The sequence below is a fragment of the Lolium rigidum genome, chromosome 4 (genome assembly GCF_022539505.1).
Source record: "Lolium rigidum isolate FL_2022 chromosome 4, APGP_CSIRO_Lrig_0.1, whole genome shotgun sequence".
In the NCBI taxonomy this organism is placed as follows: domain Eukaryota; kingdom Viridiplantae; phylum Streptophyta; class Magnoliopsida; order Poales; family Poaceae; genus Lolium; species Lolium rigidum.
Window position 1 is genome coordinate 125,529,561 of NC_061511.1, and position 27,333 is coordinate 125,556,893.

Sequence of the window (27,333 nt, forward strand, 5' to 3'; positions counted from 1 at the left end):
TACATGTAGTATTTTCCAATTCCAACCATATAATAATTTAACGAAGAAGAAACTTCGCCATGAATACTATGAGTAGAGCCTAAGGATATACTTGTCCATATGCTACAGCGGAGCGTGTCTCTCTCCCACAAAGTGAATGCTAGGATCCATTTTATTCAAACAAAACAAAAACAAAAACAAACCGACGCTCCAAGCAAAGTGCATAAGATGTGACGGAATAAAAATATAGTTTCGAGGGAGGAACCCGATAATGTTGTCGATGAAGAAGGGGATGCCTTGGGCATCCCCAAGCTTAGATGCTTGAGTCTTCTTGATATATGCAGGGGTGAACCACCGGGCATCCCCAAGCTTAGAGCTTTCACTCTCCTTGATCATATTGTATCATACTCCTCTCTTGATCCTTGAAAACTTCCTCCACACCAAACTCGAAACAACTCATTAGAGGGTTAGTGCACAATAAAAATTAACATGTTCAGAGGTGACACAATCATTCTTAACACTTCTGATCATTGCATAAAGCTACTGGACATTAATGGATCAAAGAAATTCATCCAACATAGCAAAAGAGGCAATGCGAAATAAAAGCAGAATCTGTCAAAACAGAACAGTCCGTAAAGATGGATTTTATTAGGGCACCAGACTTGCTCAAATGAAAATGCCCAAATTGAATGAAAGTTGCGTACATATCTGAGGATCACTCACGTAAATTGGCTTAATTTTCTGAGTTACCTACAGAGAATTAGACCCAGATTCGTGACAGCAAAGAAATCTGTTTCTGCGCAGTAATCCAAATCTAGTATTCACTTTACTATCAAAGACTTCACTTGGCACAACAAAACTCAAAACTAAGATAAGGAGAGGTTGCTACAGTAGTAACCAACTTCCAAGACACAAATGCAAAATAAAATTACTGTAGCAAAATAAACTCATGGGTTATCTCCCAAGAAGTTCTTTCTTTATAGCCATTAAGATGGGCTCAGCAGTTTTAACGATGCACTCGCAAGAAATAGTATTTGAAGCAAAAGAGAGCATCAAGAGGCAAATTCAAGACACATTTAAGTCTAACATGCTTCCTATGCATAGGAATCTTGTAAATAAACAAGTTCATGAAGAGCAAAGTAACAAGCATAGGAAGATAAAACAAGTGTAGCTTCAAAAATTTCAGCACATAGAGAGGTGTTTTAGTAACATGAAAATTTCTACAACCATATTTTCCTCTCTCATAATAACTTTCAGTAGCAACATGAGCAAACTCAACAATATAACTATCACATAAAGCATTCTTATCATGAGTCTCATGCATAAAATTATTACTCTCCACATAAGTATAATCAATTTTATTAGTTGTAGTGGGAGCAAATTCAACAAAGTAGCTATCAAATATAGGAGGCATATTGTAAACATAATCAAATTTATCCTCCTTAACAGGCGGTAACAAAAGACTACTATCATTATAATCATCATATATGGGAGGCAAAGTATCATCAAAGTAAATTTTCTCCTCAATGCTTGGGGGACTAAAAACATCATGCTCATCAAAGCCAGCTTCCCCAAGCTTAGAATTTTCCATATCATTAGCAACAATGGTATTCAAAGTGTTCATGCTAATATGTTCCATGGGTTTTTTAATTTTCGCATCAAACCATCCATGTCTTAAATCAGGAAATAGAATAAGAAGCTCATTGTTGTCCATTATGCCAAACTAGTGTAAACAAGAAACAAAAAGATGCAATTGCAGGATCTAAAGGAAATAGCTTCGAGTACTTACAACGGCGAGAATAGCTTAGTAGCCGAGATCCGGAGTGTGAGTACCTTTTACCTTTCCTCCCGACAACGGCGCCTGAAAAGTGCTTGATGTCTACGGGTGCTTCTATTCTTGTAGACAGTGTTGGGCCTCCAAGAGCAGAGGTTTGTAGAACAGCGAGCAAGTTTCCCTTAAGTGGATCACCCAAGGTTTATCGAACTCGGGGAGGAAGAGGTCAAAGATATCCCTCTCATGCAACCCTGCAACCACAAAGCAAGAAGTCTCTTGTGTCCCCAACACACCTAAGAGGTGCACTAGTTCGGCGAAGAGATAGTGAAATACATGTGGTATGAATATATATGAGCAGTAGCAACGGCACCGTGAAAAGTGCTTTGCCCAGGACGAGTAAACAAGCGTAGTAACGCAAGCAGTAGTAACGCAGCAGCAGTAACGCAGACAGTATTTAGGAACAAGGCCTAGGGATTAGACTTTCACTAGTGGACACTCTCAACTTTGATCACATAACGGAATAGATAAATGCATACTCTACACTCTTTGTTGGATGATGAACACATTGCGTAGGATTACACGAACCCTCAATGCCGGAGTTAACAAGCTCCACAATTCAATGTTCATATTTAAATGACCTTAGAGTGCAAGAAAGATCAACACGACTAAACCAAGTACTAACACAGCATGCACACTGTCACCTTCACACTATGTAGGAGGAATAGATCACATCAATACTATCATAGCAATAGTTAACTTCACAATCTACAAGAGATCATGATCATAGCATACGCCAAGTACTAACACGGATGCACACACTGACACCATTACACCTTGCAGGAGGAATAAACTACTTTAATAACATCACTACAGTAGCACATAGATAAATTGTGATACAAAACACATTGCAATCATAAAGAGATATAAATAAGCACTTCACTATGTCATTCAACAGTGAATAAGTATTCTGTGAAATATAGCCTAAGAGACCCACACGGTGCACACACTGTCACCTTTACACACGTGGGACAAGGAGTCTCCTGGAGATCACATGAGTAAAATTCACTTGACTAGCATAACGACATCTAGATTACAAGCATCATCATATGAATCTCAATCATGTAGGCAGCTCATGAGATTATTGTATTGAAGCACATAGGAGAGAGATGAACCACATAGCTACCGGTACAGCCCCGAGCCTCGATGGAGAACTACTCCCTCCTCATGGGAGCAGCCAGCGGTGATGAAGATGGCGGTGGAGATGGCAGCGGTGTAGATGGAGAAGCCTTCCGGGGCACTTCCCCGCTCCGGCAGGGTGCCGGAACAGAGACTCCTGTCCCCCAGATCTTGGCTTCGCGATGGCGGCGGCTCTGGAAGGTTTTCCGTATCGTGGTTCTTCGCATCAGGGGTTTCGCGACGGAGGCTTTAAGTAGGCGGAAGGGCAGCCTCGGAGGGGGCCTGGGGGGCCCACACCATAGGGCGGCGCGGCCCCCTCCGGCCGCGCCGGGGTGTGGTGTGGGGCCCCTGTGGCTTCCTCCGGCGGCTCTCGGGTGTTCTGGAAGGCTCCGGGAAAAATAGGGACCTGGGCGTTGATTTCGTCCAATTCCGAGAATATTTGTTTACTAGGATTTCTGGAACCAAAAACAGCAGAAAACAGGAACTGGCCCTTCGGCATCTCGTCAATAGGTTAGTTCCAGAAAATGCACGAATATGACATAAAGTGTGCATAAAACATGTAGGTATCATCAATAATATGGCATAGAACATAAGAAATTATCGATACGTCGGAGACGTATCAATTATCATAATCATTATCATTGCAAGCAAGCGGGGAAAAAGTGAAACTCTCATAGCATGGCATGGTCATGGTATCACAAGCAATCAATTCCACATGATCAACAATGTTATCAAGCAAAGCATCACATGGGAAAGTGAAAGTAGCATGTGAAGTAGCAAATGGATCATCGAGATCATGCATGCACTCAAAATTCATCATGTCCACTAGTGGGATCATGGCATCATCAACACCTATGTTGTTACCTTTGGAGGCCGACTCATTTGAGGTAGGTGTTGTGGAAGTAGGAGGATCCATGTGGTCGACATGTCCGTCTTGAAGCAAGCATGGTGGGATATCATCATCTTCATGCACCATGTACATCTTCTCCATGATCGGGAACTCGTCCTCCAGGGAACCTAGTGCAACATAAGAAGACACAAACGAGGGAGAGGTTAATGTGTTAGCAAAAGCGATGTCCTCCATGGACCTATCATCTACCTCTCTCAACTCACTTTGTGTATCACTCATGTCCTCCAAATGGAAGCACTCAAACTCACATATGGGGTGGGAGTCACTCAACTCACTATCACTCTCACTCAAGTGGGCAAGGTGGCTCTCATGCTCACATGGGATTGGTACCAACGCATCGATCAAGCATATAGGAGTAGGCTCGGCTTTCTCATCTCCATGCGCCTCCTTGGTTGAAGGGAAGTTCCCATGCTCAACCATCTCAACTCCATCGCCTCCCAAGTCGTCCTCCATCGTGGGCGCCGTAGTGTCGCGGAGAGCTAGGCTCGGATCCACATCATCCGTGAGTTGACCTTGTTGATCTTCATCTTGAAGTGTGAGCGCTAAAGGCTTCTTGGTGGCTTGTGCTTGTAGCTTGTCGAAGTAGAGCGTCTTGGCGCTTGGCGTTGTGCATTGCCATGCCACGTGACCCTTGGCCTTGCACACCTCACATAGGAGATTGGGACATTCCCGTGGAGGGTGGCCTTGTTGCTTGCACTTGTAGCATCGGCGTCCATAGGCATGTGACGAGGTAGGGGCCATTGTGGTGGTGGCACAAGAGGTGGAAGTCGCCTCATGAGGAAGGTATGCGCGATGTGCACTTGCCATCCTTGGAGTGGTAGACACCGAATGATGGTGTTTGTCGTCTTCATGTCGAGGATCTCGTCTTCGTGCATCATCACCATGGCTTGAGTGGTGTCGTCGAAGATCCGTGGAAGATGTTGGTCGATGGCGATCATGAAGTGGCTTGTGGCGGTGAAGCTCATGTGGTGACGTATGTCGATGTAGACCATGAGGTGGTAGTGGTCGACGACTAGCATGAGATGGTGTGAGTCGATGACGGTCCTTGCCATGCCGAGATGATGGCTCATGCGACTTGGCATGTTGCTTGCGGCGCCTTGTGGAGCTTGGAGAAGAGTGTCGATGACGATCATGTTGTGGACGCTCTTGATGCTCCATATGATGTACTTGAAGTCGACGATCTTGTGCATAAGCACTCTCATGGTGGCGCCTAGTGGAGCTCGGAGAAGTGTGTCGATGACGCTCATGATGGGGACGCTCTTGATGATCCATATGATGGTGCCATCGTGGAGGTCCTCTATCTTCATATGTAGCTCCATTGGCCAAGTAGGTGACTAGGTGAGGCTCCGCCATGGTGTCGATGTCGTAGGCGTGGCGTTGCTCCACCATGTCGTCCATGCTTGATGAGCCATTGTCGATGTAGAGCTCGTCGAAGTCGTCCTCAAGGTGGTGCTCTACCATGTCGTCCATGTCGATGATGCTTGGGGAGCCATGGTCGATGTCGAGCTCCTCGATGTCGGAGATGTCGGTGATGCTTTCGGAGCCATAGTCGGAGTAGAGCTCCACATGTTCCTCCACATCCGCGGTACTTGAAGAGGTATCCTCCTTGAAGTGCTCCATGTACTCCTCCGTGTCGTCTTCGTCGCTATACATGTTAGCACGACAATATCTATATGGTGTATGTGAGTGGAAGAACACTACCTCGCAACCTTACCGTGGTATGACAAGATTGGGGTGATCCAACAAACCGAGAGTTAGAACAATTGTATCGGGCACTCACACAAAGACACACGCAAAAGCTAGCAAATATGGTGGTAGGTGAGTGTGGTGGAAAGCCAAAAGACGAAATCCGAAATCAAGTGTATTGTCAAGAGTGGGTGAAATCCAAAGAAATCAAATGTCAAAGCGATGATCACTATAAACACGGAAAAGATGTGGAACACACACACGGGATAAGCGGGGTTAGTGCAACCAAAAGTGAGCGGAAAAGTGTATGTAAGGATGCTCGGTGTCACACTAACACAAGGAGAGGCAAAGCTTTGGTTGCAAATGGAGAGACAACTAGATTCACACGCGACCTCTCTTCTCTTTCTCTCTTTTGCTTAAAAGCTTTTTCTCTTTTTGTATTTGGTGGCACTTGCACTCTTTTGTATCTATGGTGGCACTTGCACTCTTTTGTATGTATGATGGCACTTGCACTCTTTTTGTGCTTTTCTTTCTTTTTCACGCTCTATGTTAGCGTTAGCTCGCTCTTGCTATCTTGCCACACGAGTTTTGCTTAGAAGCTTGACTCCACACTACACACACACCTCACAATCGGGGCCACGTGCAATGTCTCGCAACACTTGGTAAGCAATGCTCGATAGGATAGATCGCAAAAGAAGAGGGGTTACAAGGGGAATGCAAGTTATACCTAAGATGTTAGGCGGTGATGAACACACAACTTGCGATGATGGCGGTGATGTCAAGAGTACGGTTGCAAGTCCGGGTGCCGAGGATGTCGTCGCTTGCTTCGGAGCCGCGGGTTAGTTTCACAAACAAGGCACTCAAACCGGAACAAGCAAACACAAGTTAGCGGAAGAAAAGGGTCAAAGTAGCTTGGCGGTGGTGGCGGTGGTAAGCCGGTGGTGGATGGTGTCGATGCTCTTGCGGTTGCGGCGGTGGTTATGGGGCCGCGGTGGTGTGTACCGGTGGTTTGGGGGTTGACGGAGCTTGCCGGTGGTGGAGAGGAGTGGTGGTGGTCGGCGGTGGTGGTGGAAGTGGTGGCGCCCGGTCTGGGGCCCGGTCTGGCCGGGTCTGGGGCCGGCTGGTCCGGTTGGCGACCGGTCGACCGGGTTCTGGGCTGTCTGGTCCGGTTGGCGACCGGTCGACCGGGTTCTGGGCTGTCTGGTCCGGTTGGCGACCGGTCGACCGGGTTCTGGGCTGGCCCGGCCGGTCTGTGGCCCGGTCAACCGGTGCTCAACCGGACAGCTCATTTTCTCTCTCCTGTTCTTGAGCAAAACCAAGCCAAATCGACCAAATCGAAGGGAAACGATGGAATTGGAGGCTAATAGTTGGGAAATAGTAGATCAAGCACAACAACATCGAATCCATGGACCAAAACCACTCAAAACGCAACGAAATCGCAGATCCGTCCAAAGGCAAATTAGGGCTATTTTTAGGGAATTTTTTGGAAATTTTTTAGAGACGAAATTGGGTGGGTGGAGGGTCAAATCCGCGGAAACCAAAGGCTGCTGATACCATATGATGAGGTCTAAGACCCCGTTTGTGGCCCGATCTTGCAGTTGACCCGAAATCCAAGGAGGGAGAGAGGGAGAGCGCGAAGAACACGATGAACACGAAGAACACGAGGAACTCCCGCACGCACACCAACCCGATACAACCGATACTTACCCTCGTGGCTCGATGGACCACGCCAATAGAATCAACCCGGAAGAGACGCGAAGTAGAATCCCGGAGTGAGAGATCGGTGAGGGAGATGAATCAAGGAGTGGGAGAGAGAGTGGGTAGCACTAGAATCTCACACTCACAAATCCATACATCCATCAAGGGTTGCCTTGGATACAAAGGGGATGAAACCCTAGGGAGACAAAGCTCAAAGTCATCTCTAAGCCTAAATCATGTCTAAGGGGTAAAGGGGATGACCTAGGTGCTTATATAGGGGTACAAGGCGACTTGGGTCGAAAAGGTACGCGGTTGGTCGACTCGGGCCGTTTCCGGTCGAGTCTGACTCGTGAAATCCGATCAGACCGGGTTTCAACCGGGCTGTAGACCGGCGGCTCGGTGCGGGGGCCGGTCAACCGGCCGCCAACCGGAAGTTCGCAAAAGTTTCCGGTTTGGCGCCGGTACGACGCCGGTTGTGGATCCGGTCGGGGCCCGGCTCGACCGGCCTCGGGACCGGCCTCGTCCGGCACTGGGGCCCGGTTGGCCGGCCTCGGACCGGCCGGGCCTCTTCCTCCCGCCTCTTCTTCCTCTTCCTTCTTCTCTTCTTTCCTTCTTCTTCTTCTCTCTTCCTTGCACCATGGGAGTTCCTTCTCTCCGGTTCTCGATGACTCTTGTACCTAATGACATGTAACACACCGACATGAGGTAGCATTCCATCCAAGGTATTGACGAGGTCGAGTGTCGAGAGGAAGGAGTTCACCTTGACATATATGGCGGGGTTTGTGTTGTTGGTCCACTTGGGGGACTCCTTGGCCATGGTGTAGCGTCGATGATAGGCGGGGTTGCGCTTGTTGGTCCACTTGGGGGACTCCTTGGCCATGGTGTAGTGTCGACGATAGGCGGGGCTACATCAACTGGTGACGGCGGAGTCAGCGATGAGCATGGACAAACCGGAGATCGTGGAGCTGCCGATGGTCAAGGAGCCGGATGTGATAGAGGTGCTCACACCATTCATTGATCTATTTGGCCATGAAGCACAAGTTACCTTTATTTTTTTGTAGCCGGACTATGATGGCGATTTGGTGGCCGGATGTGTTGACCGACCCGGACTTTAAATGGCTATTTCAAAACTTGACTTGCATTTCATTTTCTACTGTGAGTTTCAATTTAGTTTGAACCAAAAAAATTATTGGGGCTATTATGGTATTGGCATCAAGGGAGCTACTCTCGGTACCACCAATAACGCTGGGCGGATGGCGCTGCCGACGCAAGGTGCATCTTCTCACCACGACGCGCACGGCACGGGCACATTCCCTCCGCTTGCTAATAAAACAGCGCCTCGTGTACCGTGGCCTGTTCATAAATAAAGTGGTTAACACGCGCTTGCTAATTATCTCTCGGATCTTACTGGTGCCACCATTAACACGAGCCACCAAGACTGAAGCCCTTGCCTGCTTCGCTCTTTCTCTCTCAGCTCCCCGCAAGTCGAGGCCTTCCGCTCCGCTGCCCCGCCCCGCCCCGCGACCGGAGCCGACGAGCGCCTGCGGCGGCAGCGGCGCACGGGATCCGCGCGAGGGTGCGTTGCTTCTCCCCCCCATAGCATTCTGCTCGCCCCCCCCCCCCCCCTCTCGCTCTCCCCGTCGATGCGCTGGTGGGGGCTGGCTCGACCTCAGCCCCGCCGTTGCCATGTCTGGTTAACTTCCCAGAGGAACGGCGGCAGGCTAGTAGCCAACTGAAAGCGCGCGGATTTTGGGGGCTTTGCGCGCTCCGTGTCGCGTCTGGTGGGATTCGCGTTTGGGTTTTTCTGCTACTAGTTCGTTTCTATTCGTCGCGTTTGTTAGGATTTATTTGGCTGGTTGTTTTGGACGAGAACTCGGGGGATTTTTAGCCCGCTGCTGCTGGCCTCGCGCCGGACGCACTCAGCCGTCTTCTCCGAGTGCCAGTGGAGCGGTGGTACTAGCGGCAGTGCCCGTCGCTGTCCTTCACGCTGCTCGCGTTTCCATTGGGTCGTCAAATCGAAGCTTTTTCTTTCTTTCCGGCTTATGCTTGGCTGCCTAATCCAGTCGCTTCGCGCGAGAGCTTGTGCGTGCTGATGAACCGAATTCCAAGCCACTGGAGACCGCCCCGCAGATCAGAATCTGCGAGTAAAATACTCCAGCTTTACTTAAAGTACTAGCAAGTGCTGCTCTTTCCTCTTCGTGATCTGCCCCCCACTTCACTCTTTACGACTGCCGCTCGCCCGCCTACCATTGGAGGGCACGGGAAGTTTGCATACTTATTCGGGGAATTTTCATCCTCCGTCTCGCACCAGTCTGGGGATTTGGGTGGGAGCATTTAACTCGTCCCAAGGATTTCAGTTCTTGTGGGGCTTCCATCTTCCTTCCCCCCTTCCGGTGCCTATCTCAGTTTTGGTTCGCTTCCTTCAACTGCCTTGGCTTTCTGCTACATAGTTATAGTGGTCTAATGGCTTCTTTTTGGTTTCCTGCAGATCCCTGCATCCAAGAACGCTACAATTGCTCCGCTCCTTTATGAATCTTGAGGACAGTCTATACTAGAGTGGAACTACTAGTGCTAGGATTAGGATTTGGGATCCTTCGAGATGAGGGGGAGAAATGACGGGGGGCAGAGCAAGAGGCCCATCGTGCTGTTCTGCGTCATGGTTGCGTGCCTCTGCCTCCTCTTCCTCTATTTCTCGGGCTCCAACGGAGGGCAGGCCGGGAGCGCGGCGCTGGAGTACGGGACCAAGTTCACGCGGTCGCTCGGATGGGGCAGCGATGCGGATGGCGACGATGGCTTAGACGAATCAATCTTTGGGACCGGCGAAGCAAGTGATGTTAAGCTCAAGAGCTTCCCTGTGAGTGTTCAGAACCAGTAATCAGTTGTCTGTCGATAATCTGTGCTATATGTGTTTATATAACTGTGAATGTCTTTTCTTCCCTTTGGTGCGTAGGCATGCGATGACCGGCATTCTGAGCTGATTCCCTGCTTGGATAGGAATTTGATATTTCAGATGAGGTTGAAGCTGGATTTAAACCTGATGGAGCACTATGAGCGGCATTGCCCTCCTCCTGAGAGGCGCTTTAATTGCCTGATTCCCCCGCCACACGGCTATAAGGTTCACAAGATTATCCTTTTTTTTTTCTTGTCATCTCTTTACAATATTTGGGTTCTGTCGCGGGGTAACAATGTTGCTGGTGTTGGGTTCACACACTAATCATTTCAACCATAATTTCAAGATAAACCACTTAATTTTGTGATCATACATCATGTGGTGAAGAATATGTCATATGCCCGTAGATGTAGTTGGCATGTACCTGCTGTGGAGCTGGACCTTCTATTACCTCCTGCTGACCTATGGTTCTGTTTAACTAGACCTTGACTAAGCCACCACATTAGAGTCATGAAACTTTGTTTTGCAGGTTCCCATAAAATGGCCAAAAAGTCGTGATATAGTGTGGAAAGCAAATATTCCTCACACTCACCTTGCAAAAGAGAAGTCAGACCAGAACTGGATGATTGATGCAGGTGAAAAAATTAAGTTTCCAGGTGGTGGAACGCATTTTCATAATGGAGCTGACAAGTATATAGCAAACATTGCAAATGTAAGTATGTTTGCACGTCTTCAAAACAATGCTCCGCTAAAAATACGCTACACATATTTGAGTACCATGCACTGTCGAGCTTCACTGTTGTGATTCATCTCTTCTACTATTTGACAGATGCTAAACTTCAAAGATAACATTATAAACAATGAGGGAATGCTTCGTACAGTTCTTGATGTTGGCTGTGGAGTTGCTAGTTTTGGAGGATATCTTCTTTCGTCTAATGTCATCGCCATGTCTTTGGCACCAAACGATGTACATCAGAACCAGATCCAATTTGCTCTTGAAAGGGGGATACCTGCATATCTTGGTGTTCTGGGAACAAAAAGGCTTCCATACCCCAGTAGATCGTTTGAATTAGCCCACTGTTCCCGTTGCAGGATCGACTGGCTTCAAAGAGATGGAATTCTTATGCTTGAACTAGATAGATTACTCAGGCCTGGAGGTTATTTTGCATATTCATCTCCGGAAGCATACGCACAGGATGAGGAGGATCGTAGAATCTGGAAAGAAATGAGTTCCCTTGCAGAAAGGATGTGCTGGACAATTGCAGAGAAAAAAAACCAGACAGTTATTTGGGTCAAGCCTCTGAACAATGATTGCTACAGAAGTCGGCCGCATGGTACAAATCCACCTCTATGCAAAAGCGGTGATGATCCGGATTCAGTATGGGGAGTGACAATGGAAGCTTGCATTACTCCATATCCAGAACGTGAGTGATTGTCCTATTCCAGTCTTTGGTTGCTTCCTTTTGTTGCTTACCTACTGGCTGGATACTCGATATTGTCATGCTTTTCTAGTGCTTTTTTGCTTACTTCAACCTAGTTGGCAACGTTAGATTAATGTTGAACTCTTAGTGAGTATTGGAGAAGATATTTTGAGTCATAGAAACATCAGCTGTTGGTATAGAATCAATCAGGAATGGACACAATGATATCTGATAATGAGATGTTATTTACCTGCTCACTGCACCCACTAGGATAAGATTCAAATATATTCTGCTGCTCAGCGACCATATGTAGTGCAAAGGATATTCCGTTTATCTTGTATTAGGGCCATGTTGGAATATCCTTTGCACTACATGTATCAAATATATTCAGGTAATGTTGGAATCTGGGAATCAAAATAATAACCAAGTTGATTACACTAAAGGGGGTAATGGGATGGTTTATGATCATTTAGAGCAGAATGAACGTAGCCTTCTGATCTCCACTCCCCCATACTTGTCAGTAATAGAAACACATGGAGATATACCATTTCTTTTCTTTTTCTTCACTACATTTTGCAGCTAATTTGCATCTCAGCGAAGTAACGATTGACTGTATATTTGCAGAAATGCACAGGGATGGAGGAAGTGGATTGGCTCCTTGGCCTGCTCGATTAACAACCCCACCTCCCCGTCTCGCTGATTTGTATGTTACAGCTGACACGTTTGAAAAGGATACAGTAAGTTGATCTTATTATCATCTAGTGTCTTCAGAATTTCGTTGGGTGCTAACAACTCAGCAAGGATCACTGACAAAATCTTTTTGTACAGGAAATGTGGCAGCAAAGAGTAGATAATTACTGGAACTTGTTGAGCCCGAAGGTAAAACCAGACAGTATTAGAAACATCATGGACATGAAAGCAAACTTTGGATCATTTGCTGCTGCTCTCAAGGAAAAGGATGTATGGGTGATGAATGCTGTGCCCCATGATGGACCAAGCACTCTTAAGATTATCTATGACAGAGGGCTCATAGGCTCTAATCATGACTGGTATGCCTCAGTTCACATAAGGGATTTCCATTTGAGATGAATGGTGTCTTAGGGCCATGGTCTTGTTAGATACATAAATTTAGTACTTGCAAGGAGCTTCTAATTTTTGTGTCCGCAACGCATTAATAAGGTTTTATCATGTGCTAAAAATAAGGCATTATAGTTGAAACAGTGCTGCTAACCTTGTTCAGCAATGGCTGAGGTGCTCATGTACCATTAAAACACTTAGGATAAAACCCTCCATTGCTCTGGTAGGGAATATTCTCCACTATAATTTACCCCTTGTATTGTATGAGTGACACCCCAATAAGTTCCAGGAAAGAACCTTGTGAGATCAGTAGGTCCATTATGCTATGGTGCTACCTGCCCAGCTTTCATCTCAGATATGCTGCTATCAAAACAAAATTGGTTGGGTTGGTTTGGCCAATACTGCTAACATATTGGGTCCTTTAGGGTCTTATTTCTGAAAGCATACACCAGTACACTGTTGCACTTTAGCACTTCCATTCGTTGTAGTGCTACTATGCACTTACTAAGTTTAGTCATATGACACACACAACTGGAAGCCCTTCTCTAGGCTTTCAAGACATACGATTAGTTTCCACGATAATATAGGAATGGTGAATACTCTTGAGTTACCAACTCATTTTTCTCGACCAGGTGAAGGGTTCATGATTTCTCTGCAATGTTATCATCAATTGTTTGCAATTTTGTGTGTGGTGAATTATACAGTTTCGGATTGTTGCTAGCAAGTTTGTTGACAGTTGTACTTAAATACAATGATGTATTTGCAGGTGTGAGGCATTCTCTACTTATCCTCGAACATATGATCTTCTGCATGCGTGGACAGTCTTCTCGGACCTTGATAAAAGAGGTTGCAGTGCTGAAGATCTGCTCCTTGAAATGGACCGCATCCTCAGGCCAACTGGTTTTATCATTGTGAGAGACAAGGCCCCTGTCATTGCATTCATCAAGAAGTATCTTAATGCACTTCACTGGGAGGCAGTAACTGTTGTGGATGCTGAGTCCAGTTCGGAATCCGAGGAGAATGAAATGATATTCATAATCCGGAAGAAATTGTGGTTACCAGGAGGCTCGCAGGACTCCACGTAATGTTGTCTTTTGAGTTTCTTTGGCACCATCAGCATCTGCAGCTCAGAAGCCAAGAAGCAAGCTCAGCTGCTCCCTCCAAATACACAATTCAGTATTGCTGCTCCAGAAATAGAATTTCTAGTCCCCTACCCACGTGAAGATAGATTATTTTTCAGCATATGGCAAAGCATCTAGAAGACTAAGCTCAAGCCTCTTCTTTTTTGTCTCTACAGATTCTGTGATGTCAGTTGATGTTCGTTCTCTAGCATGGTTAGGAAATAAAGCCTTTTAAATGTTCAGCTTCAGTTAGGTGCTTCTGGTCTATTTGTTAAAGTGTTATTTTGTAAACAGATCTGGTGTTTATTGTAAGAAGCGAAAATTTGTAAACATATTTTGGACCAATGAGGTTTAGCCTGGGATAGAGGTCTCAAGACTGCTGGAGTCTCATCCCTGAGGAATGTACTGCAGGTTTGTACCGAAGAAGAGTGGTGCTTCTGATGTATATGTTCCCTCTTTGTGTCTTTCTCTACGGATAGATACATCAGGCAATAATATCACCTAGCAGGTAACACAGATAGAAGATGAAGAGAGAATAGGTAGAAAATTAGTTAGGGTCTCTTTGTTTGCAAAATTCTAAAAATATAGGGATAAGAAAAACATAAATTATGATGGCATATACTACCATAGTAAATCCTACAGGAATTAAAAAAACAATAATTCGTAACATAACCTAGGCATGACATGGTTGTCACAAGAACAAACGAATTTTTATATGGGGCTGATTCGATGGAAAATTTCGTTCTAGAATGAATAAAAAGTACTCCCTCTGTCCTATAATATAAGATCTTGTTTGGTCTGTTGGATTGGAAACCATAAGAATTTTCATATGAAATTCCTTTGAACCAAAGACCGTGTAGCACATAGAAAAGCACAACTCACCATATTCTTTGTTTTTTTGAACAGCGAGATTGATTGCTGGGATATCAATGTTATTACAAGCATGCACGATTAGCTCCGATGAGCATGAAACAACTGGACCATGCGACATCCCCACAACTCAACTATCTCCTATTAAGGTGTAACCTCACTGGATCAAATCCCGGGAATAACAGTATTGGTGAACCAGTTGGCACTTCTCAAGTTATGTGATAAACAGAGTTGCTGGCAAATTATGCGTGACACTGTTCCCCTCTTGACCCAGGCAAAAGATCCATTACCTCATGAATCTTCCTGTGAATTCCCTATCATCAAAAATTTCTTTATTTGAGCATGGATAGGCTGGAAAACTGAAGAACAATCAGTCTCAACAAAGTAGGCTAGTAAATATCAAGCGAGTCAACATTTCGGCCCTCCCTGCACTAGTCACCGTATCAATAATGGCTAGAAACTGCAAACCTTGAAGTACAGTTGTATATCAGACAGACGGATGCTTACATAGCATATTCCGTGCTAGGGTTACCTGCTTTCCATCCAGACCATCATCTACCTGTAACTGAAGAAATGAATGACTATCCTCGCCACCATCATCAACAAGCTATCAGTGATATGAGCCAATCATGAAGTACATATGCATTGCTTTTACTGGATATCCGTGTAACATATATCTTCACTTCCTTTAACCTTCAACATAGTTCTGGCCATTGCCCCTTTTCCCCTCGGATCTTGGCAAAAGCTGCAGGCTTTCAGCCTCCCATAAACCACACCATATTTGAGCCCAGGGGTTCAATATGGCTCTCTTTTCTTTTTGACGGTCAAGATGGTGTCACTGATTGCCCTTATCACCCATATCAGATATTGCTGTAGTTTTTCATGGTCTATGAGCCAGTATTTTCGTGGCAAACCAACTCTTCATTTACCACATATCTCCACAGCTGCATGAGCCATCGTTGAAATGGTGATAGGTGCAACCATCTGAAATCAATATCTCCCGGTTCTTATCTCTTGAGATAAATTTGATTGAGGAATGACATTCTTTGCACATTCGAAAGTTCTTCAAGATCCGTATCGGTTCATGACCACACATGGAAATAAGTCCATAGCACACCGCAATCCGTTCGGTGTGGTGGCATGACAATGGATCAACTTCTACATTGCAATAGGGCTCATTGTCTTGAGGGGCATACCCAGACTGTTCCATCCTACTAGCCACGTCCTTCCATGTACTCAAAATATTCTCAAAATTAGGATGAGACAAATCTCCAGCCTCAAAAGAATCCACACTTGTGCCGAGATATAGCCAGCTACATTGTCTCTCGACATGCAACCCTTGCTCTGTCATAGCATCCCTCACAGATTCAGTTGAATCCCACAAACCATTGTTGGCATATATATTGGAAAGCAGCATGTAGTTTGAAGTGTTATTTGGTTCAAGCTCAAAAAGAGATTTTGCAGCCTTAGCCGCAACCTCCAAATTTGAGTGAAGCTTACAAGCTTTGAGAACAGTAGACCATAGGCATGCATCCAGCTCATGTGGCATCTTCTGGATAAGTTCTAGTGATTCCTCCAATAAACCAGCTGTTCCCATGATGTCAACCATGCAGGTGTAGTGTTTTAAAGTTGGTTTTATGCCATATAAATCTTCCATACTGTAGAAATAGTCCCGGGCTTCTTCCATGGAACCTTCTTGCTTACAAGCTGAAAGAAGTATGATGAAAGTAACAGGATCCGGTTGAATTCCAGATTGTTCAAGTGTTCTGAACAATTCTTTAACATCTCTGGGCATCCTATGAAGCAAGTAGCAACACATCATTGCATTCCATACTGCTACATCCTTTTCACCACAGCGCTCAAAAATAAACCTAGCATCCTCAATCTTACCACATTTCCCATACATATCTATTAGTGCACTTGTAAGAGTATCTGGATAACCATGAGGCCAGTTTTTGTGTATGTAACCATGCAGTTCTCTCCCATACCCCAACGCCATTGTCATTCCAGAGGACAAAAGAGCTATCTGCACTGTAACCAAGTTAGGAAGTAAATCAGAGTCGAGCATTTCATAGAATAGTTTCAAAGCAACTTCTGGCTTCTTGTTATGCTTGTAAGCTGCTAGCAGACTATTCCATGTGACAACATTCTTATTCCTGATTCCCTGGAAAACATTAGCAGCAGATACCATGTCACCAGCTTTACCATAAAGGTCAACCAATTTGCTGGAAACAAATATGTTTGACGTCAAACCACTCCTTAGAGCATAACAATGTACTTGCTTCCCGAGACGATCTAACTTGAGGTCTGTCAATAGGGAGAGGACACTAGTAAGTGTAGTACTGTTTGGCTGAATGGGGCCGCTATTATCAAGAAATGTCCAGTACTTTGCATCTGCAGTGTTCAAGAGCTGCATGTATCTGAAAACTTCCAGTGCATCAGCACAGAGGCCAAACTGATAAAACCCGGATATTAAAGCGTTCACTGATATCACATTAGGCTTCAAGCTGGCATTGATCATGGCTGCTAATAGTTCATTTGCTAGTTCTTTCTGGCCTGCTCTAGCATACGCAGCAATGAAGATGTTATACGTGACAGTGTCGGGCTTCAGTCCATCCTGCTGCATCAAGTTAAAAGCTTCACACGCCTTGTCCATCCTCCCATCACTCATATATGACTGAATCAACTCATTCCATACAGTGACGTTCCTCTCCCCATCAATGGCAGAGAACACGCTTCTCGCGTAAGCAGACTCCCCGCACTCCGAGTACATGCCGATCAAAGAGGAACCTATGTAGACGTTCAATTGGATTCCGCAGCGTACGACGTAAGAATGCAGCTGCTTTCCGACGCCCAGCGCCATGAGGCCGGTGCAAGCAGGGAGTATGCTAGCGACAGTCACTGCGTCGGGCATCTCAGTCTCGCACATCTCCAGGAAGATGTCGAAGGCCTCATCGTAACGCGCGTTCTGCACACAGCCGGAGATGATGCAGTTCCAGGAACTGACCCGCGGCTTGACGCCCCTGAGCCGCATTTCGTCGAACAGATCCAGCGCAGCGGCAATGTCACCGTTTCTGGCGAACCCGGAGACAAGCGTGTTCCATGAAATCACGTCAGGCTGCACGCCGCTGGCCTGCATGGATTGGAAGAGCTCGAAGGCATGGTCGAGCTCCCCGGCGTTGGCGTGGGCGCCCACGAGAGCGGTCCATGCGACGACGTCGGGTTCGGGGAGGGACGCGAACGCGGCGCGCGCGGCGCCGACGTCCCCGAGCGTGGCGTACATGGCGACGACCGCGTTCCCCACCACGGCGTCGTCCGCGAGCGGGGGCCCGGCCTTGGCGGCGAGCGCGTGCGCGGCGGCGGCGAGGCGGGGCGCGCCCGCCCCGGCGCAGGCGCGGAGCACCTGCGGGAAGAGGAACCTGTCGGGCGAGGCCCCCGCGGCGCGCATGGCCGCGAACGCCTCGCACGCCGCGCGCCAGCGCCGCGCCCGCACGCATGCGCCAATCTCCTTGGCGTAGGCCGCGGCTGCGTGTCGCGCGCGCTGCGGCGGGGCATGGCGGCTCTGGGGAGCCCCGTCGAGCAGCCGGTGCGCGTGGGTCGGGGCCTGGAGCGAGCAGCGCGGCGAGAAGACGCCGCGGGGAGACGGGGACGGCAGCATGGTCGTCGCCATTTCTTTATGGCGTCAGTGCACTGTGCTCAGTTGGGCATTCGCAAATGGTAAGGAAGAGAGAGAATCTGTGCGTGTGGACCATGGAGGTTGGGTCTTATGGGCCAAAAGTGAAAATAACGGAAATACAGCGTGGCGTAGCCCAAGAGGAAGCCGGGCCAGAAAAAAGAAGGAAACAAAATTTCGCTAGAAGGAGGGCTTGAACCTCCGACCTTGTGGTTAACAGCCACACGCTCTAGCCAACTGAGCTATTCCAGCTTTTGTTTGTTAAACAGGCTTAACATTATATAACAGTTAACGTACTAGCTTTTCCAAAAATGATTGTATGCAGGTGGTGGATACTATGAAAATGGTGGTTTTAGTTAATAATGCTTTTAGTTCTAATAATAATTCTTGTACTTGGATTGATGAACCCGCGACTTTCAAAATTAACAAGCTCGCAAATGATGTAATTGTGTCATGTTATCAATAAAGCATACCAAATGGCTTTTCTCTCAAAAAAAATACTACTTCCTCCGATCCATATTATTTGTCTCTACTATGGATGTATTTATAAGTAACATGTGTCTACATACATTCATATTATTGAAAGTTAATATGAACCAGAGGGAGTAGCTTCTCCAAAAGTAGTTTACGGCTTGGAACCTAGAGGATGTGCACACGGTTAAGACTTTCTAAACCCAAGGCTTATCTTTTTGTTGTGTATTTCTCATGTCATGGAGGGAGTGTTATATAAGCTTCGTTTAATATCCCAAACCAAACCAAAATGTACTTTTAGGCTCTAACCAAATATATTGAACAATATTGGAATTATGTATTTTAAAAATTATAAAAGTAATATTTGAACAAAGTTTAGAGAAAATATAAAATAAATACATAGATAATCAATAAATTATCCTTAAAATTTCACGTGCCACAAAAAGATTATGATAAATCCGTCATTTCGATCAAATGTTCTCCAAGAGCCCCCACCCTAGAGTTGTCACGGTTCACCTTTGATCCTCTCATCTTCTACGATCATGTTAAGGAGGGGATCACACATGTCATGATGTCACACAGTGTCTTCTTGTCCCCAAAAGTGAGTAGTCCATGAACAATTGGAAACCTGGCTTCCAACCCTCTTAATGTCCACTCGGTGTCCTTCATCGTTGATTCTTGAGCATTGGAAAAAGTGGGAATTCTTCCTACCTTGAGGGTTTGGAATTTTCTTCACAAGGGCGAACGAAGCCAGTAGATGCCATAAGTTACGCGGTGGCTCATAGCATAGTAATGTACATTGACACTGAAGTAGCATGTTGGAGCTTCCTAATTTTGCTAGACTTGCATACATATATATATGTGATATTTGCAATACATTTATGTCACTATGAGATCGAAGCATCCAAAGTAACAATGTCAAATCAATAGATCCTTGAGGCAAAAACTTTGAGAATGATAGTTGGATACTTGCATGTCCCCCACTGATACGTCTCAAACGTATCTATAATTTCTTATGTTCCATGCTACTTTTATGATGATACTCACATGTTTTATACACACTTTATGTCATTATTATGCATTTTCCGGCACTAACCTATTGACGAGATGCCGAAGAGCCGATTCGTTGTTTCTGCTGTTTTTGGTTTCAGAAATCCTACAAAAGAAATATTCTCGGAATTGGACGAAATCAACGCCCAGGGTCTTATTTTTTCACGAAGCTTCCAGAAGACCGAAGGGATTACGAAGTGGGGCGACGAGGCGCCGCCACCATAGGGTCGCGCGGCCTGGGTGGGGCCCACGCCGCCCTATGGTGTGGGCCCCCCGCGCCGCCTCCGACTCTGCCCTTCCGCCTACTTATAGCCGTCGTCGCGAAAACCCCAGTACCGAGAGCCACGATACGGAAAACCTTCCAGAGACGCCGCTGCCGCCAATCCCATCTCGGGGAATTCAGGAGATCGCCTCCGGCACCCTGCCGGAGAGGGGAATCATCTCCCGGAGGACTCTTCATCACCATGATCGCCTCCGGATTGATGTGTGAGTAGTTCACCCCTGGACTATGGGTCCATAGCAGTAGCTAGATGGTTGTCTTCTCCTCATTGTGCTATCATGTTAGATCTTGTGAGCTGCCTATCATGATCAAGATCGTCTATTTGTAACGCTACATGTTGTGTTTGTTGGGATCCGATGAATATGGAATACTATGTTAAGTTGATTATCAATCTATCATATATATGTTGTTTATGTTCTTGCATGCTCTCCGTTGCTAGTAGAGGCTCTGGCCAAGTTGATACTTGTAACTCCAAGAGGGAGTATTTATGCTCGATAGTGGGTTCATGCCTCCATTGAATGCGGGACAGTGATGACGAAAGTTCTAAGGTTGTGGATGTGCTTGTTGCCACTAGGGATAAAACATCAATGCTTTGTCTAAGGATATTTGTGTTGATTACATTACGCACCATACTTAATGCAATTGTCCGTTGTTTGTAACTTAATACTGGAAGGGGTTCGGATGATAACTCTGAAGGTGGAATTTTTAGGCATAGATGCATGCTGGATAGCGGTCTATGTACTTTGTCGTAATGCCCCGATTAAATCTCATAGTAGTCATCGTGATATGTATGTGCATTGTTATGCCCTTTCTATTTGTCAATTGCCCAATCGTAATTTGTTCACCCAACATGCTATTTCTTATCGGAGAGACACCACTAGTGAACTGTGGACCCCGGTCCATTCTTTTACATCTGAAATACAATCTATCGCAAACTCTGTTCTTTACTGTTCTTCGCAAACAAACATTATTTTCCACACCATACGTTTAATCCTTTGTTTACAACAAGCCAGTGAGATTGACAACCTCACTGTTAAGTTGGGGCAAAGTATTGTGATTGTGTTGTGCAGGTTCCACGTTGGCGCCGGAATCCCTGGTGTTGCGCCGCACTACACTCCGTCACCAACAACCTTCACGTGTTCCTTGACTCCTACTGGTTCGATAACCTTGGTTTCATACCGAGGGAAAACTCGCTGCTGTACGCATCACACCTTCCTCTTGGGGTTCCCAACAGACGTGTGTCAACTACCACGCCAATTGCAAGGATTTTTCTGGCGCCGTTGCCGGGGAGATCAAGACACGCTGCAAGGGGAGTCTCCCACATCCAATCTCTTTACTTTGTTTTTGTCTTGCTTTACTTTATTTACTGCTTTGTTTGCTCTCTATATTAAAAATACAAAAAATTAGTTGCTAGATTTACTTTATTTACTGTCTTGTTTGCGTTCTCTATATTAAAAACACAAAAAATTAGTTACTTGCATTTACTTTATTTAGTTTGCTTTATTTACTACTGCTAAAATGGGTACTCCTGAGAATACTAAGTTGTGTGACTTCACTAGCACAAATAATAATGATTTCTTATGCACACCCATTGCTCCACCTGCTGCTACAGCAGAATTTTATGAAATTAAACCTGCTTTACTAAATCTTGTTATGAGAGAGCAATTTTCACGGTGTTAGTTCGATGATGTTGCTGCCCATCTTAATAATTTTGTTGAACTTTGTGAAATGCAAAAGTATAATGATGTAGATGGTGACATTATAAAATTAAAATTGTTTCCTTTCTCCTTAAGAGGAAGAGCTAAAGATTGGTTGATATCTTTGCCAAAGAATAGTATTGATTCATGGACTAAATGTAAAGATGCTTTCATTGGTAGATATTATCCTCCCACTAAAATTATATCTTTGAGAAGTAGCATAATGAATTTTAAGCAATCGGATAATGAACATGTTGCTCAAGCATGGGAGAGAATGAAATCTTTGGTGAAGAATTGCCCTACCCATGGACTGACTACTTGGATGATCATCCAAACCTTCTATGCAGGATTGAATTTTTCTTCGCGGAACCTATTGGATTCAGCTGCTGGAGGTACTTTTATGTCCATCACCTTAGGCGCGGCAACAAAGCTCCTTGATGATATGATGATAAATTACTCTGAATGGCACATTGAAAGGGCTCCACAAGGTAAGAAGGTAAATTCTGTTGAGGAAACCTCCTCCTTGAGTGATAAGATTGATGCTATTATGTCTATGCTTGTGAATGATAGATCTAATGTTGATCCTAATAATGTTCCTTTAGCTTCATTGGTTGCTCAAGAAGAGCATGTTGATGTGAACTTCATTAAAAATAATAATTTCAACAACAATGCTTATAGGAATAATTCCGGTAACAACTATAGGCCATATCCTTCTAATAATGGTAATGTTTATGGTAATTCTTACAACAATAATAGGAGTGTACCCCCTGGTCTTGAATCCATGCTTAAAGAATTTATTAGTACACAAACTGCTTTTAACAAATCTGTTGAAGATCGAAAAGCTTGATAAAATTGATGTTCTTGCTTCTAAGGTTGATAGTCTTGCCTCTGATGTTGATCTTTTAAAATTGAAAGTTATGCCTAATGAAGATAAAGATATTAAGTCATTTGCTACAGCAAACGCCATCCAAGTTCAAATTAATGAAAATATTAGATTGATGGCTGAATTGCATGCTAGGTGGGAAAGAGAAGAAAATGCTAAAGAGAATAATGTAGCTAAAGTTTGGACTATTACCACCACTAGTAATGATAATGCTTCACATGTTGCTACACCCCCTACTATCAATGGTAAAATAATTGGTGTTGGCAATGTTTCTACTCCTAGTGCAAAGCGTGCAAAATTGCCTGAAACTGCTAAAACTGCTGAAACTGCTGAAATTGTTTGTGATAAAACTGCTGAAATTTTTCAAAATATTGGGGACAATGATCCCATTGTTGTAGATCATAATGGTTTAGATTTTGATGATTGTCACATCTCTGAAGTTATAAAGTTCTTACAAAAACTTGCTAGAAGTTCAAATGCTAGTGCTATAAATTTGGCCTTTACAAAACATATTACAAATGCTCTCATAAAAGCTAGAAAGGAGAAACTAAAACTTGAAACTTCTATTCCTAGGAAGTTAGAGGATGGTTGGGAGCCCATCATTAAGATGAAGTTCAATGATTTTGATTGTAATGCTTTATGTGATCTTGGTGCAAGTATTTCTGTTATGCCTAAGAAAATCTATGATATGCTTGACTTGCCACCATTGAAAAATTGTTATTTGGATGTTAATCTTGCTGATAATGCTATAAAGAAACCTTTGGGGAGGATTGATAATGTTCGCATTATGGTTAACAATAACCTTGTCCCCGTTGATTTTTTTGTCTTGGATATTGAATGCATTGCATCTTGTCCCATTATTTTGGGAAGACATTTTCTTCGAACTGTCGGTGCTATTATTGATATGAAGGAAGGTAATATTAAGTATCAATTTCCTCTCAAGAAAGGTATGGCACACTTCCCTAGAAAGAGAATTAAGTTACCTTTTGATTCTATTATTAGAACAAATTATGATGTTGATGCTTCATCTCTTGATGTCACTTGATTCACACTTTCTGCGCCTAGCTGAAAGGCGTTAAAGAAAAGTGCTTATGGGAGACAACCCATTATTTTACTTCTGCACTTTTGTTTTATATTTGAGTCTTGGAAGTTGTTACTACTGTAGCAACATCTCTTTATCTTTATTTTATTGCATTGTTGCGCCAAGTAAAGTCTTTGATAGTAGGGTTGATACTAGATTTGGATTTCTGCGCAGAAACAGATTTCTTGCTGTCACGAAATTTAGCAGCCCCGTCTGTAGGTAATATAGAAAAATCTGCCAATTTACGTGCGTGATCCTCAGATATGTACGCAACTTTCATTCAATTTGAGCATTTTCATCTGAGCAAGTTAAGTGCCCCAGAAAAATTCGTCTTTACGGACTGTTCTGTTTTGACAGATTCTGCCTTTTATTTCGCATTGCCCGTTTTGCTATGTTTGATGGATTTCTTTGTTCCATTAACTTTCAGTAGCTTTGTGCAATGTCCAAAAGTGTTAAGAATGATTATGTCACCTCTGAATATGTGAATTTTCGATTATGCACTAACCCTCTAATGAGTTTGTTTTGAGTTTGGTGTGGAGGAAGTTTTCAAGGGTCAAGAGAGGAGGATGATACAATATGATCAAGAAGAGTGAAAAGTCTAAGCTTCGGGATGCCCCCGTGGTTCATCCCTGCATATTTTAAGAAGACTCAAGCATCTAAGCTTGGGGATGCCCAAGGCATCCCTTCTTCATCGACAACTTATCAGGTCACCTCTAGTGAAACAATATTTTTATTCCGTCACATCTTATGTGCTTTACTTGGAGCGTCTATATGTTTTTGTTTTTGTTTTTGTTTTTGTTTGAATAAAATCGGATCCTAGCATTCCTTGTTTGGGAGAGAGACACGCTCCGCTGTTGCATATGAACAGATGTGTTCTTAGCTTTACTTTTAATGTTCATGGCGAAGGTTGAAACTGCTTCGTTCATTGTTATTATGGTTGGAAACAGAAAATGCTTCATGTGGTAATTGGTATATTATCTTGAATAATTTGATACTTGGCAATTGTTGTGCTCATATAGATCATGTTTAAGCTCTTGCATCATGTACTTTGCACCTATTAATGAAGAACTACATAGAGCTTGTTAAAATTTGGTTTGCATGATTGGTCTCTCTGGAGTCTAGATATTTTCCGGTGAGGTGTTTGAACAACAAGGAAGACAGTGTAGAGTCTTATAATGCTTGCAATATGTTCTTATGTAAGTTTTGCTGTACCGGTTTATACTTGAGTTTGCTTCAAACAACCTTGCTAGCCTAAGCCTTGTATTGAGAGGGATTACTTCTCGTGCATCCAAATCCTTGAGCCAAAAACTATGCCATTTGTGTCCACCATACCTACCTACTACATGGTATTTCTCTGTCATTCCAAAGTAAATTACTTGAGTGCTACCTTTAAAATTCTATTCTTTGCCTTTGCAATATATAGCTCATGGGAAAATAACCTTAAAAACTATTGTGGTAAAGAATATGTAGCTTATGTGTCTTATTTCTTATAAGGTTGCTTGTTGAGCGGTAACCATGTTTCTGGGGACGCCACCAACTATTACACCTTTGTTGAATATCATGTGAGTTGCTATGCATGTTCGTCTTGTCTGAAGTAAGGGTGATTTATCATGATCAAATGGTTTGAGTATGCATATTGTTAGAGAAGAACATTGGGCCGCTAACTAAAGCCATGAATCATGGTGGAAGTTTCAGCTTGGACATCAATCCTCAATCTCTTATGAGAATATTACCTGTTGTTGAATGCTTATGCATTAAAGAGGAGTCCATTACCTGTTGTCTATGTTGTCCCGGTATGGATGTCTAAGTTGAGAATAATCAAAAACGAGAAATCAAATGCGATCTTTCTCCTTAGACCTTTGTACAGGCGGCATAGAGGTACCCCTTTGTGACACTTGGTTGAAACATATGTTATGCAATGATAATCCATGTAAATCCAAGCTAATTAGGACAAGGTGCGAGCACTATTGGTAATCTATGCATGAGACTTGCAACTTATAGGATGTCTTATACATAACACATATGATTTATTACTACCATTGACAACATTGTTTCTATGTTTTCAAAATGAAAAGCTCTAGCACAAAAATAGTAATCCATGCTTCCCTCTGCGAAGGGCCATTCTTTTACTTTATTGTTGAGTCAGTTTACCTACTTCTTTCTATCTTAGAAGCAAACACTTGTGTGAACTGTGTGCATTGATTCTTACATATTTACCTATTGCACTTGTTATATTACTTTGTGTTGACAATTATCCATGAGATAAACATGTTGAAGTTGAAAGCAACTGCTGAAATTTATATCTTCCTTTGTGTTGCTTCAAAACTCTCTACTAAGAATTTATTGCTTTATGAGTTAACTCTTATGCAAGTCTTATTGATGCTTGTCTTGAAAGTACTATTCATGAAAAGTCTTTGCTATATGGTTCAGTTGTTTACTCATTGTCTTTACCATTGCTTCGAATCGCTGCATTCATCTCATATGCTTTACAATAGTATTGATCAAGATTATGATGGCATGTCACTTCAGAAATTATCCTTCTTATCGTTTACCTACTCGAGGGCGAGTAGGAACTAAGCTTGGGGATGCTTGATACGTTTGTTATCACCAGAATTTAACCAAGTCTGGAGTTGGGCCGTGATTAAATGGGCTTAGAGGATATGCACGGAAGATATTCCTGAACCGGCCTTTTACAAGAAGTTTGGGCTAGACTGCCCGTGTATCTGTAAATTATAGTAGGTTACGTGTCGGTTAGAATTAAGAGATAGAGTTTAGCTCGTACACGGTTGGGTTTATTCCCAAGTTAGAAAGTCTACGGACTATAAATATGTATCTAGGGTTATTGAGAAAGGAGGACGATCACGTTCACAACAAATCAATCTAGGCGCATCGCCACCCCTTGTTTCGAGGGTTTCTCCCGGGTAAGCAACATGCTGCCTAGATCGCATCTTGCGATCTAGGCAGTATCAGTTTATTCGTTGTTGGTGTTGCTCGTGCTGAAGCCTTTTTGATGGCGAGAAACACCCTTATCTTAGGTGTTTTGGGGCTGATGTCGATGTTTTCACGATACACTTGTTTAGCTACGCTGCCCCTCGATATCTAGCTGCCCTTACACCTATCTTAGGTGTAAGGGCGATATCTTGCTTTATCTTTGTCTAGTAGATCCAATCTGTTATAGTCGTTCCTTGTTCTACAGGGATCAGTTTGATATCTGCATGGTTAGGCCTTACAAACGGGTTGAACGATCCGGGAGTGCGTAAGGTGTGGTTTATTAAGCCCTAAAGGGATTGTTCCGGGGATCAACTTCATGTTGGTTTTTAGGCCTCGTTAGGGCTGGTTTTCCATCATCTTACGTATCTGCTAGGCTCAATCACGAGTAGGATGTTCCTGTTATGCGGTGAAAACCCTAGACTATCGTAGATTAGTTTAGCTTGATATAGATATAGCATGATCCCCATGTCATTATAAATCTAACATGAACCATGGGGCAATCGGCTCTTTGAGCCGATCCACAGGGCAACCTAAGAGCCGATCGGGGCTCGTATTTAATGTTTACGTGTTTGCCATGCAGGAAACTAGTCGAAGCAATCCATCAC

The 27,333-nt window shown here is 44.2% G+C and overlaps 2 protein-coding genes and 1 non-coding gene across 5 annotated transcripts; 1 reads left to right on the plus strand and 2 right to left on the minus strand.

Moving 5' to 3' along the window:
* Positions 1-8,760: 8,760 nt before the first annotated feature.
* On the plus strand, positions 8,761-14,077 carry LOC124705553 (probable methyltransferase PMT8). Of its 3 annotated transcripts, none has more exons than XM_047237260.1 (8): positions 8,761-8,799; positions 9,712-10,077; positions 10,174-10,338; positions 10,643-10,825; positions 10,943-11,537; positions 12,159-12,271; positions 12,363-12,583; positions 13,378-14,077. In XM_047237260.1, the coding sequence occupies exons 2-8, from the start codon at positions 9,823-9,825 to the stop codon at positions 13,694-13,696; spliced, it is 1,851 nt and encodes a 616-aa protein (XP_047093216.1). In that variant the 5' UTR covers positions 8,761-8,799; positions 9,712-9,822; the 3' UTR covers positions 13,697-14,077. The 3 variants fall into 3 exon arrangements, with proteins under 3 accessions (XP_047093216.1, XP_047093214.1, XP_047093215.1); XM_047237258.1 differs by lacking the exon at positions 8,761-8,799 and adding an exon at positions 9,295-9,634; XM_047237259.1 differs by lacking the exon at positions 8,761-8,799 and adding an exon at positions 9,295-9,616.
* Positions 14,078-14,482: 405 nt separating this feature from the next.
* Positions 14,483-17,804, minus strand: LOC124705554 (putative pentatricopeptide repeat-containing protein At3g23330). The gene is made up of 2 exons (XM_047237261.1): positions 15,042-17,804; positions 14,483-14,916 (listed from the first exon to the last, which is right to left on the minus strand). Exon 1 carries the CDS (start codon positions 17,739-17,741, stop codon positions 15,528-15,530), a length of 2,214 nt encoding a protein of 737 aa, XP_047093217.1. The 5' UTR covers positions 17,742-17,804; the 3' UTR covers positions 14,483-14,916; positions 15,042-15,527.
* Positions 17,805-18,453: 649 nt separating this feature from the next.
* TRNAN-GUU lies at positions 18,454-18,527 on the minus strand. The gene has a single exon. It is a non-coding gene; the product is annotated as a tRNA-Asn (tRNA).
* Between the last annotated feature and the right edge of the window lie 8,806 nt (positions 18,528-27,333).

What these genes read in the sequence shown, in the direction of transcription:
- LOC124705553 (XM_047237260.1), top strand. Translation starts at nt 9,823, where the DNA reads ATGAGGGGGAGAAATGACGGGGGGCAGAGCAAGAGGCCCATCGTGCTG. An exon ending in ATATAGCAAACATTGCAAAT is followed by an intron (nt 10,826 to 10,942) that starts GTAAGTATGTTT and finishes ACTATTTGACAG; the next exon opens with ATGCTAAACTTCAAAGATAA. An exon ending in CATTACTCCATATCCAGAAC is followed by an intron (nt 11,538 to 12,158) that starts GTGAGTGATTGT and finishes GTATATTTGCAG; the next exon opens with AAATGCACAGGGATGGAGGA.
- LOC124705554 (XM_047237261.1), bottom strand. Translation starts at nt 17,741, where the DNA reads ATGCAGGCCAGCGGCGTGCAGCCTGACGTGATTTCATGGAACACGCTT.